Raw genomic sequence first — 11,770 nt, 5'->3', positions numbered from 1 at the left:
ATTTTTATTGTTTTGATAGTTAATTAAGCAAAAAGGACTAAATCGCGCAAAGCGTAAAAGTTGTGTTCTATAAGTTAAAGATATTAAATAGCTATGGAATTAAATAGTGGGAGTCCTTAAGTGGTAATTATTCCATAATTGTTGATAGTGGAATTCCATGACTTGGTATAATGGAAATTATTAATGTATATTAAGGTTAAATATGGTATTTGGTAATTATAATAAAATAAAATAAAAGACCTAAACAGAGGTCTAAAATCCAATTCAATTTTTGAAGGAAGGAACAACTTTACCTCCGGGGACCCCTTGTTGATTTTCGATCTCCTCAGATCTGCTCTGGAATCGACACCATATGCCTCTGGTTCTTTTCATTTTAGTTTTCCACTTTGTCTCTTTCTATTCTTTTTGTTGTCATTTACTGTTTGTTTATTGAGAAATTCTTTCCTTGAAAGTGATTTGCTGGGTTGATTCCGGATCTGGATTTGCATGTATAAAATATTATAGAATGTTAGTTTCTGAAATTTTGATTTACCAGATTTACTCACGGAGTTGTAGTTCTGCTTGTATTTTGATCGATGTATTTATAGGCTTGAGTTAATTTTGGTTTTTCATTTTACTCTAGCTGTTTTGAACCAATCGTTTTTTTAAATGATTGTTATCATGCATTATTTTATTTCGTTACCGTTAACTTTAGTCTCTGATTTGTAAATTGGATTAATAGGTCGATGTTAAGTTAATAGTTTAATAGTGGTTATAATTTAACGAGAATGACAATCTGTTCATTATAGCTTCTTTGGCTTTAACATTTTAATTTATTTCATTTTCCTGGACGTGCGTTCCTTTCATGTCTCTCCTTGATTTTCTTATATAAATATGGCTGCCTATACAAAACGGTTTTCCAGTCCTCATACCTGCACAGTTCTTTCGAAATGATAATTATTGTAATTGTAGGAATTGGATGAACAACTTAGAGATTGATATCAAGTCGAATACTAACTGTGTATGGAATCACCTATGTTTGTGTTCTAATTATTTGCTAAAGTGGAGGAAAATGTTTGAACTCTTTCAGTGAATTCATGCGCATTATTTATTTATTATTACTATTAATGAGAGGTGTAGTTACTCCGGCATCATTAATATCTGCTCATCTTTCATCTTTTGTTTTCATATACTCTTAAATGCATTATATTTGTTGCAAGTTCCTTAACTAAAAAAAATTACTGCTGAATTAATGGTGTAATTCAGATCTGAATAGTCAATATGGGAGGAGGGTTCAGAGTACTGCATCTGGTTAGACCATTTCTTTCATTTCTGCCTGTAGTTCAGAGTGCTGACAGGAAAATTCCTTTTAGAGAGAAGGTCATCTGCACTGTCGTCTCCCTCTTCATCTTTTTGGTGTGCATCTGCTTCCATTATATGGAATACACTCTACGACAAGTGCTGATCCTTTCTATTGGATGCGTGTTATCCTTGCATCAAACCGTGGAACTGTTATGGAACTTGGTATTACCCCCATTGTGACATCTGGATTGGTGATGCAACTCCTGGCTGGTTCAAAAATCATCGAGGTGGACAACAGTGTTCGTGAGGATCGAGCACTCCTATTGGCAAAAGTAGAATTCGGATTTGGATCAGGGGGAAAATCAAAATGGTCGACTAGTCGTCTCGTTCCGATTATCGTCTTCCGAGGTAAGTCCTTAAGTAATTATATTTGATTTGCTGCGCGCTTAAGATTATATAATATGATAAGTAATTATTTGATGTTTATAAGTTCGATTTGCAATAAGTATATTGAATTTCGGCTATAAAGCCGAATATGAAATGGATGATTTATGTATATAATGTGGCCGAATGACTATTAAGTGATGATGTGAAAGTGTGTAATATGTGTATACAATTTTATTGTACTTGTTTGTATATAGTCGAATGGTTATTAAAAGTGAAACTAATATAATGAAAAGATTATGCGTTCCTTGTGTATGATTATTGAACCGAAAGTTAAAAGGTAGGTGTACATTTTGTGCTTATATTCGAATGAAGCAATTAAATTGCTAATGTGAAATGTTATGTGAAATGTGTTAACATGTTAACAAATATGCAAGACACTGGAAATGTATCCGGGCTAAAGTCCCGCAGGCTTCGTGCTGGAAATATATCCGGGCCAAAGTCCTGCAGGCTTCGTGCTGGAAATGTATCCGGGCTAAAGTCCCGCAGGCTTCGTGCTGGAAATGTATCCGGGCCAAAGTCCCGCAGGCTTCGTGCTGGAAATGTATCCGGGCCAAAGTCCCGCAGGCTTCGTGCGGGAAATGTATCCGGGTTAAAGTCCCGCAGGCTTTGTACTGGTAATATAATTTCGGGTTTTATACCTAGTAGGCCAAGTGCCGATGAATTTGATAAAAGTATACTATTACAAGATCCTACACTAGGTTGACAAATTGAAAGTGCATTACATATTAAGTTGGCCAGGTATGTATCATGTACGCGTATGCGATTTTGATTTGAATTAAATTATAAATATAAAAACTGATGCATCTGTGAATAAATGTTATGACTATAAATGTAATTGTGATATATTCGGTAAATGTGTGAAGTTATGTGAAGTGATTCTATGTTTACATTCAAATATAAACACTTGGTCCTTGTGGAAAGGTTTGTGGAAGTATATGATTTTATTTTTAGGTGATTACAATCTTGGAAAATTAAATGTGAATATGATATTGTATTTCATTCGTTTCAATTGAACTAAAGCTGATAGTGAAGCATTTTAATGCCTATGTTATATGAGTTCGATCTTGAATGACATGATATACATGTTTAGATAATTTGAATGCAAGGAATGTGTGAAAGAGCAAATTTGTAATAAATCTGCTTGGGACAGCAACTGTAGAGTGATTTTGGAAAATCACCATAAATTGTGGAAATTGAATTAGAAGCTAAATAAATTATGAAATTAAAGCTTAATGAGTATAGTTTCTTATAAAAGAAACCGTGTAAGAAAAAGAATTTTAGATAATGAGATATTTGAAGTGGAGTGAGACAGAGTCAAAATGACTTTGAAATCCCCTGTTCTATCTTTATAAAATCATTGTAAATTGTACAATGATGATTATAAGATAAAATTTATATTCTTAGACTCCTTAATGAGTCTAGTTTCAAATGAAGTAAACAATAACATATTTTGAATTCTGTATAATGAGAAAATTGATTTGTAGTGAAGAGTGGTCAGAATAGTCAAACAGTGAAACAGGGGAAACTTTAATAAAAATCTGGTATTGATTGGTCAAACAAAAAATTCTGAAAATTTTATGGATGGAAGATATATAAGTCTATTTTCAGGAAAAATTAACGGCAGTTTATTTGGAGTTTCTTATCTCCAGTTATAAATAATTTAGTGACTGTTGCTCAGGAAAATAGCTTGTAGTGAATTTGTGATTTTGTTGCAAACATGGTTAAAACTAGTTAATGAGATACTTTTCGAGTTCTTATGATCTTATTTGTGATTTCAATATTTTGTTTTAATTGAGTTCAGATTCAAGTGAGGTGAATTTGCTAAATATGCATTATGTTCATGGATACTTGGCCGAAATGGCAATTACCTAGGAATGATTTCTTGAAAATTTGAAATAATCGATCGATAAGTAAATTAATTGTTTGCATTGCTTAAAACTTACTAAGCATTGAAGCTTACTCCGTGTTCTCTTTTCCATTCCTTATAGGTTTATCCTTTAGTTTGAGTTGGAAGAGCCGGAGATATCATCACACTATCGAGTCATTATGTGAGTTAAGAAGATGGTATGTCATCATGATTTAAGGCTTGCATAGGATAGACTATAGGTAGAATGATATTTTGACTTTGTATACATTATAACCATGCGAAGATGGCTCGCTTATTTTGTTTAGAGAAGCCTTATAATTGAACTAATGTGTTGAAATGTTTTAGTTATAACTTGATAGAAGTTTTGTTCAGTCAAGTAATACCTCATAACCTTATTCCGGCAAAGGATACGGGTTAGGAGCGTTACATTTAGTGGTATCAGAGCTATGGTTTAGTCGATTCTCGGACTAACCTAGCGTGTGTGAGTCTAGCTATACATGCCATATTACTACTCGTGATAGTGTGACATCTCCCGGCTCTAACGAAATTATTTTGTAAGACAGATATGCTTTCCAACCGAGCTAATTCTGATAGTGCAGAATGTTATACTCAGACGTTTGAGTGAAAATGTGTTGGTGATGAGTTGAAACTCATAAAAGGTATGAATTAGAATGCATGATATTCTGCTATTGATAAATGTTATGATTATATGAGTATATGAGTTGTGATGTGGGTAAATGATGGTAGTGTGAATATTTTGACTTAGAATTTATGATTTGATTTAGCGTATGAGCTATGTGTTAAGTACCAAATGATCATAAGTAAATGATTGCTAGATGTTTGAGAATGAGAAATTAGTAATGAACTATTCATTCATAATAGTATGTGTGATGTGCATGCTTACGTAAGTGTTAAAATTGTTGGCTTTACAACCCTCACCCCCTCATCGGTAAAGCATTGTAATGAGATCCGTACTATATGGATTAAATACGCTTACGAGTGTGAAATTACAGAGTTTCGTGGTTGAAAGATTAGTATTGTGATCATATAAGAGAATGAGTCCGCAAGTGAAGACAGTAACAGAAAAGATATTGGATCATGTTGAGGACCATTCGTTATATGCCAATTCACTGTTAAAGAAGAAGTTGAATTTGATGAGATGAAAGTATGCAGGTATGATGTCTAAAGAACGTATTAACTGGAAGTTTTTCTAAATTGATTTCTGTTAGTAATGGGATATTGTGAAATCAGTGATGATAGAATTAGACAGTAGGATAATGTTTGAATTGAAATGATAGCTGAGTGCAGTGGTTATAGTCGGGTAGTTACTATGTTTTCTTCTGGGCAAATGATTATAGTCTTCGGGGTTCTGAGCGAGAATCTGTATGTGTTTTACGATCGATAATCATGTGATTAATCTTATCAAATGATGAGTAGTTATTGGCTGAGCTAGAGACTAAATTGATGTTTAATCAGCAAATTTGTGAGGCTAAGAGGTCTGTCAGTGAATTACAAGTTAAAAAGGGTACAACGTAAATTGATTTCTGATTTAGAATTTTAGATTGGAACCGACAATCAGTCGTTGTGTCGAGGTAGAGTTCGTGTATTGAGAAATCCAGAGATTTTACAACAATTGTGACATCTAGCACAGTGGTGATTATCTTTCCGTACGGGGAGTACTAAAAGAGTACCAGTTTTTATTGGTTAAGTTTCCGTATAATAATAATGGTTATGAGATGAATGTTAAGATAGCATTGTATGAGAGAGGTATGGTTGCAATTACTGAACTTTGTTGTATTGAATTGAATTTTGATAAAAAGAATTTCGGGGTTGATGTGATTGGAAAGAGTGAGGGGAAATAAAAGTAATTCGTGACCGTCTAAAAGCAGTTTCAGATTGGCAGAAAATATATGTGGGCTTGATGTGCAAAAGCATTGAATTTTCAATTAGAAAATTGAGTATTTGTAAAAGTATTATAGTGGGAGTAGAATTTTTCGATTTAGCTATAAAGAGAAGTTGAGTTCGCAATTCATCGGATTGAATGAGATTATTAGTAGAACTTAGGAAGACCCGTAATGTGTTTCTTATATATATGATGTGATGATACAAATAAGATCCTTTATCTATAGTATCTCTTACAGAAGTAGAAACTCAGCTTGTTATGATGTATAGCAAAGAGCAGATCATAATCTTAGCTTATGAGATTGAAAAGTTGAGAAATCTGAGGCTAGGTGAGAAATTGATGTGCCTGGTCAAAGTAAATCTAATTTATTTCCTGGTAAGATTTTCGAGGATGAAAATCCCTAAGGGGGGAGAGTTGTAACAGCCCGTTTTTAGGGTTAATCAGAACAGTGGTTTCGGGGCCACTAAATCCGATGAGTAGGTTTGTAAATATTATATTTAATATTTATGAGTTATAGGTTTGTCAATATTATATTTAATATTTATGAGTTAATTGTGAGTTTAAAAAAGGTTTTTGATATTGTGATTTTTGTTTTATAAGCGATTTATTAAGCTCAAGTGGTATGACCCTAAGGTCAAGTGGGTTTAGAAAATGAGGTATCGAGACCTCATTTCTATAAATCAAGTCGTAAATATTTTTATAAATATTTACGGAGTGGCAATAAGATGATATTAAAGTTTCGTTGAAAAATTTTATTGTTTTGATAGTTGATTAAGCAAAAAGGACTAAATCGCGCAAAGCATAAAAGTTGTGTTCTATAAGTTAAAGATATTAAATAGCTATGGAATTAAATAGTGGGAGTCCTTAAGTGGTAATTATTCCATAATTGTTGATAGTGGAATTCCATGGCTTGGTATAATGGAAATTATTAATGTATATTAAGGTTAAATATGGTATTTGGTAATTATAATAAAATAAAATAAAATAAGACCTAAACAGAGGTCTAAAATCCAATTCAATTTTTGAAGGAAGGAACAACTTTACCTCCGGGGACCCCTTGTTGATTTTTGATCTCCTCAGATCTGCTCTGGAATCCACACCATATGCCTCCGGTTCTTTTCATTTTAGTTTTCCACTTTGTCTCTTTCTATTCTTTTTGTTGTCATTTACTATTTGTTTATTGAGAAATGCTTTCCTTGAAAGTGATTTGCTGGGTTGATTCCGGATCTGGATTTGCATGTATAAAATATTATAGAATGTTAGTTTCTGAAATTTTGATTTACCAGATTTACTCACGGAGTTGTAGTTCTGCTTGTATTTTGATCAATGTATTTATAGGCTTGAGTTAATTTTGGTTTTTCATTTTACTCTAGCTGTTTTGAACCAATCGTTTTTTTAAATGATTGTTATCATGCATTATTTTATTTCGTTACCGTTAACTTTAGTCTCTGATTTGTAAATTGGATTAATAGGTCGATGTTAAGTTAATAGTTTAATAGTGGTTATAATTAACGAGAATGACAATCTGTTCATTATAGCTTCTTTGGCTTTAACATTTTAATTTATTTCATTTTCCTGGACGTGCGTTCCTTTCATGTCTCTCCTTGATTTTCTTATATAAATATGGCTGCCTATACAAAACGGTTTTCCAGTCCTCATACCTGCACAGTTCTTTCGAAATGATAATTATTGTAATTGTAGGAATTGGATGAACAACTTAGAGATTGATATCAAGTCGAATACTAACTGTGTAATGAATCACCTATGTTTGTGTTCTAATTATTTGCTAAAGTGGAGGAAAATGTTTGAACTCTTTCAGTGAATTCATGCGCATTAGTTATTTATTATTACTATTAATGAGAGGTGTAGTTACTCCGGCATCATTAATATCTGCTCATCTTTCATCTTTTGTTTTCATATACTCTTAAATGCATTATATTTGTTGCAAGTTCCTTAACTAAAAAAAATTACTGCTGAATTAATGGTGTAATTCAGATCTAAATAGTCAATATGGGAGGAGGGTTCAGAGTACTGCATCTGGTTAGACCATTTCTTTCATTTCTGCCTGAAGTTCAGAGTGCTGACAGGAAAATTCCTTTTAGAGAGAAGGTCATCTGCACTGTCGTCTCCCTCTTCATCTTTTTGGTGTGCAGTCAGCTTCCACTATATGGAATACATTGTGACATCTGGATTGGTGATGCAACTCCTGGCTGGTTCAAAAATCATCGAGGTGGACAACAGTGTTCGTGAGAATCGAGCACTCCTATTGGCAAAAGTAGAATTCGGATTTGGATCGGGGGGAAAATCAAAATGGTCGACTAGTCGTCTCGTTCCGATTATCGTCTTCCGAGGTAAGTCCTTAAGTAATTATATTTGATTTGCTGCGCGCTTAAGATTATATAATATGATAAGTAATTATTTGATGTTTATAAGTTCGATTTGCAATAAGTATATTGAATTTCGGCTATAAAGCTGAATATGAAATGGATGATTTATGTATATAATGTCGCCGAATGACTATTAAGTGATGATGTGAAAGTGTGTAATATGTGTATACAATTTTATTGTACTTGTTTGTATATAGTCGAATGGTTATTAAAAGTGAAACTAGTATAATGAAAAGATTATGTGTTCCTTGTGTATGATTATTGAACCGAAAGTTAAAAGGTAGGTGTACATTTTGTGCTTATATTCGAATGAAGCAATTAAATTGCTAATGTGAAATGTTATGTGAAATGTGTTAACATGTGAACAAATATGCAAGACACTGGAAATGTATCCGGGCTAAAGTCCCGCAGGCTTCGTGCTGGAAATATATCCGGGCCAAAGTCCCGCAGGCTTCATGCTGGAAATGTATCCGGGCCAAAGTCCCACAGGCTTCGTGCTGGAAATGTATCCGGGCCAAAGTCCCACAGGCTTCGTGCTGGAAATGTATCCGGGCTAAAGTCCCGCAGGCTTCGTGCTGGAAATGTATCCGGGCCAAAGTCCCGCAGGCTTCGTGCGGGAAATGTATCCGGGTTAAAGTCCCGTAGGCTTTGTACTGGTAATATAATTCCGGGTTTTATACCTAGTAGGCCAAGTGCCGATGAATTTGATAAAAGTATACAATTACAAGATCCTACACTAAGTTGACAAATTGAAAGTGCATTACATATTAAGTTGGCCAGGTATGTATCATGTACGCGTATGCGATTTTGATTTGAATTAAATTATAAATATATAAAGTGATGCATCTGTGAATAAGTGTTATGACTATAAATGTGATTGTGATATATTCGGTAAATGTGTGAAGTTATGTGATGTGATTCTATGTTTACATTCAAATATAAACACTTGGTCCTTGTGGAAAGGTTTGTGGAAGTATATGATTTTATTTTTAGGTGATTACGATCTTGGAAAATTAAATGTGAATATGATATTGTATTTCATTCGTTTCAATTGAACTAAAGCTGATAGTGAAGCATTTTAATGCCTATGTTATATGAGTTCGATCTTGAATGACATGATATACATGTTTAGATAATTTGAATGCAAGGAATGTGTGAAAGAGCAAATTTGTAATAAATCTGCTTGGGACAGCAACTGTAGCATGATTTTGGAAAATCACCATAAATTGTGGAAATTGAATTAGAAGCTAAATAAATTATGAAATTAAAGCTTAATGAGTCTAGTTTCTTATAAAAGAAACCGTGTAAGAAAAAGAATTTTAGATAATGAGATATTTGAAGTGGAGTGAGACAGAGTCAAAATGACTTTGAAATCCCTTGTTCTGTCTTTATAAAATCATTGTAAATTGTACAATGATGATTATAAGATAAAATTTATATTCTTAGACTCCTTAATGAATCTAGTTTCAAATGAAGTAAACAATAACATATTTCGAATTCTGTATAATGAGAAAATTGATTTGTAGTGAAGAGTGGTCAGAATAGTCAAACAGTGAAACAGGGGAAACTTTAATAAAAATCTGGTATTGATTGGTCAAACAAAAAATTCTGAACATTTAATGGATGGAAGATATATAAGTCTATTTTCAGGAAAAATTAACGGCAGTTTATTTGGAGTTTCTTATCTCCAGTTATAAATAATTTAGTGACTGTTGCTCAGGAAAACAGCTTGTAGTGAATTTGTGATTTTGTTGCAAACATGGTTAAAACTAGTTAATGAGATACTTTTCGAGTTCTTATGATCTTATTTGTGATTTCAATATTTTGTTTTAATTGAGTTCAAATTCAAGTGAGGTGAATTTTCTAAATATGCATTATGTTCATGGATACTTGGCCGAAATGGCAATTACCTAGGAATGATTTCTTGAAAATTTGAAATAATCGATCTATAAGTAAATTAATTGTTTGCATTGCTTAAAACTTACTAAGCATTGAAGCTTACTCTGTGTTTTCTTTTCCATTCCTTATAGGTTTATCCTTTAGTTCGAGTTGGAAGAGCTGGAGATATCATCACACTATCGAGTCATTATGTGAGTTAAGAAGATGGTATGTAATCATGATTTAAGGCATGCATAGGATAGACTATAGGTAGAATGATATTTTGACTTTGTATACATTATAGCCATGCGAAGATGGCTCGCTTATTTTGTTTAGAGAAGCCTTACAATTGAACTAATGTGTTGAAATGTTTTAGTTATAACTTGATAGAAGTTTTGTTCAGTCAAGTAATACCTCATAACCTTATTCCGGCAACGGATACGGGTTAGGAGTGTTACAATGAAAGTGAGCATGAAAGAAATAATAGATGCTCTAAAGGCTCAAGCTCTCACAAAAATTTATGGCTTTTTGATGTTTAAACTTTCAAATTCCTTCTCAAGATAATACCTAAACTTAAGGAAACAACCTAAAAGTTTTTAATTCTTCAAAAATCAACTTATCATACTTGATTCTTTAATGTTTTAAAGTTTAAACAATCAATGTATAAATGCCTATGTTTTAATTCAAGACATATCAATAAAAATCATAAATTAATTAAAATTCATTCTAATAGTGATATGAGTAATTCACGTGAGAATAAGACAATATTTAGGGATTTCTAATGATGATATAAAAGACCCTCCACACTTAAGTTGTACATTGTCCTCAATGTACAAAGACAGATATAACGAAAAAGATAGATTTATAATCATAAGATAGGAAGAGAAGTGAAACTTCCTGAATGATGAATGAATTCCTCGAATTGGAGTTTTGGAGAGTAATCGGCGTGAGAGTGGAGGAGGATACTCCGGTGGTGGTAGAGGTTCATTAGTCCATAAGTCCTGCGCCAAAAGAATATTATATCTGGTGGTAGCTATGGTCGTGGTCGAGCAGGACATGGCAGTCGTGGAGAACCTTCCCCGGGGGAGTTTTTAGTTCCTATGCGAGGATGAGCTTTGGAGCTCTTTCTGATTGTGATAAAATCAGGAACTCTTTAAGAGGTATACTGAAGCATAATTACTCGTAGTGAAATAGCCGAAGAATAAAAATTGTAAAAACTCAAGATAAAATATTATTAAAAGGAAATAAAAAAATAATTTCAAAATATAGAGATAAAAATAAAATAAAATAAATAATAGGTTTTTATAGAGAAATTAGGGCACACGGCCGTGGGGCACGCCCGTGTGCTCTAATCTCAGCCCGTACGTTTCGTAGTTTTCAAAATTAGGCGCATTAGTGTACACGGCCATGTTGCACGTTCATGTCAATCTTCGTTCCCTTCTCCCACGCCCGTGTATGCAGGCGCACGCCCTTGTTAAATTGACAGCTTCACCCACGGTTTCAAAACACGGGCGTGTTTCACGCCCGTGTTATTTTGGAAGTTTCGCCCACGGCCATGTCACACGGCTGTGGCTACTTATATCATCCTGTGTTGGGGAAAAAAAATTTGCCCTGTTTTCACACGGCCGTATCGCATGGCCGTATTGCATCCGTGGTATGTGCACGGCCTACGGCACGCCTGTGTGCCTGGCCGTGTGGTTTTGAAAAGCCTGTGTTCAATGATTTGGTTAGTATGTTAGATTTTAAAAACTAAAATTTAAAGAAAGTAATATTGTTAGTGCTCGGGTTGCCTCCCGATAAGCGCTTATTTATAGTCTAAGCTCGACTTACCTCTCTGGTGAATGGTCATGGTGGTTCGAGGAGTTTATACTCCTCATTCCTGCTATGAATTTTATCAACATAAGGTTTAAGACGAGTACTGTTTACCTTGAACGTGCCGAATTTAGGGTGATTTACCTCGATCGTACCGTATGGAAAAATGCTAGTTACCGTAAGAAGGGTTTCTTC

The 11,770-nt window shown here is 33.7% G+C and overlaps 1 protein-coding gene across 10 annotated transcripts; it reads left to right on the top strand.

The window, feature by feature from the left end:
- Nucleotides 1-247: 247 nt before the first annotated feature.
- Nucleotides 248-10,275, top strand: LOC121212714 (uncharacterized). Of its 10 annotated transcripts, none has more exons than XR_005908033.1 (4): nt 261-361; nt 1,246-1,689; nt 7,494-7,849; nt 9,916-10,122. XR_005908033.1 is itself a non-coding variant. In XM_041086046.1 (4 exons), exons 2-4 carry the CDS (start codon nt 1,458-1,460, stop codon nt 8,628-8,630), a joined length of 600 nt encoding a protein of 199 aa, XP_040941980.1. In that variant the 5' UTR covers nt 261-507; nt 1,246-1,457; the 3' UTR covers nt 8,631-8,657. The 10 variants fall into 10 exon arrangements, 6 of the variants coding, with proteins under 6 accessions (XP_040941982.1, XP_040941980.1, XP_040941979.1 ...); XM_041086046.1 differs by lacking the exon at nt 9,916-10,122 and adding an exon at nt 8,263-8,657 and having other exon boundaries at nt 261-507; nt 1,246-1,514; nt 7,675-7,849; XM_041086045.1 differs by lacking the exon at nt 9,916-10,122 and adding an exon at nt 8,263-8,657 and having other exon boundaries at nt 261-1,000; nt 1,246-1,514; nt 7,675-7,849.
- The last annotated feature ends 1,495 nt before the right edge of the window (nt 10,276-11,770 follow it).

The sequence above is a fragment of the Gossypium hirsutum genome, chromosome A13 (genome assembly GCF_007990345.1).
Source record: "Gossypium hirsutum isolate 1008001.06 chromosome A13, Gossypium_hirsutum_v2.1, whole genome shotgun sequence".
Taxonomy (NCBI): domain Eukaryota; kingdom Viridiplantae; phylum Streptophyta; class Magnoliopsida; order Malvales; family Malvaceae; genus Gossypium; species Gossypium hirsutum.
Note: the sequence above shows the minus strand (reverse complement) of the source record. Positions and strands in the feature narration are given on the sequence as shown.

Coding starts and splice junctions, on each gene's coding strand:
- LOC121212714 (XM_041086046.1), top strand. CDS start 1,458: ATGCGTGTTATCCTTGCATCAAACCGTGGAACTGTTATGGAACTTGGT. Junction 1,515..7,674: donor TGGAACTTGGTATTACCCCC/ATTGTGACATCT, acceptor TATATGGAATAC/ATTGTGACATCTGGATTGGT. Junction 7,850..8,262: donor TCCGATTATCGTCTTCCGAG/GTAAGTCCTTAA, acceptor CAAATATGCAAG/ACACTGGAAATGTATCCGGG.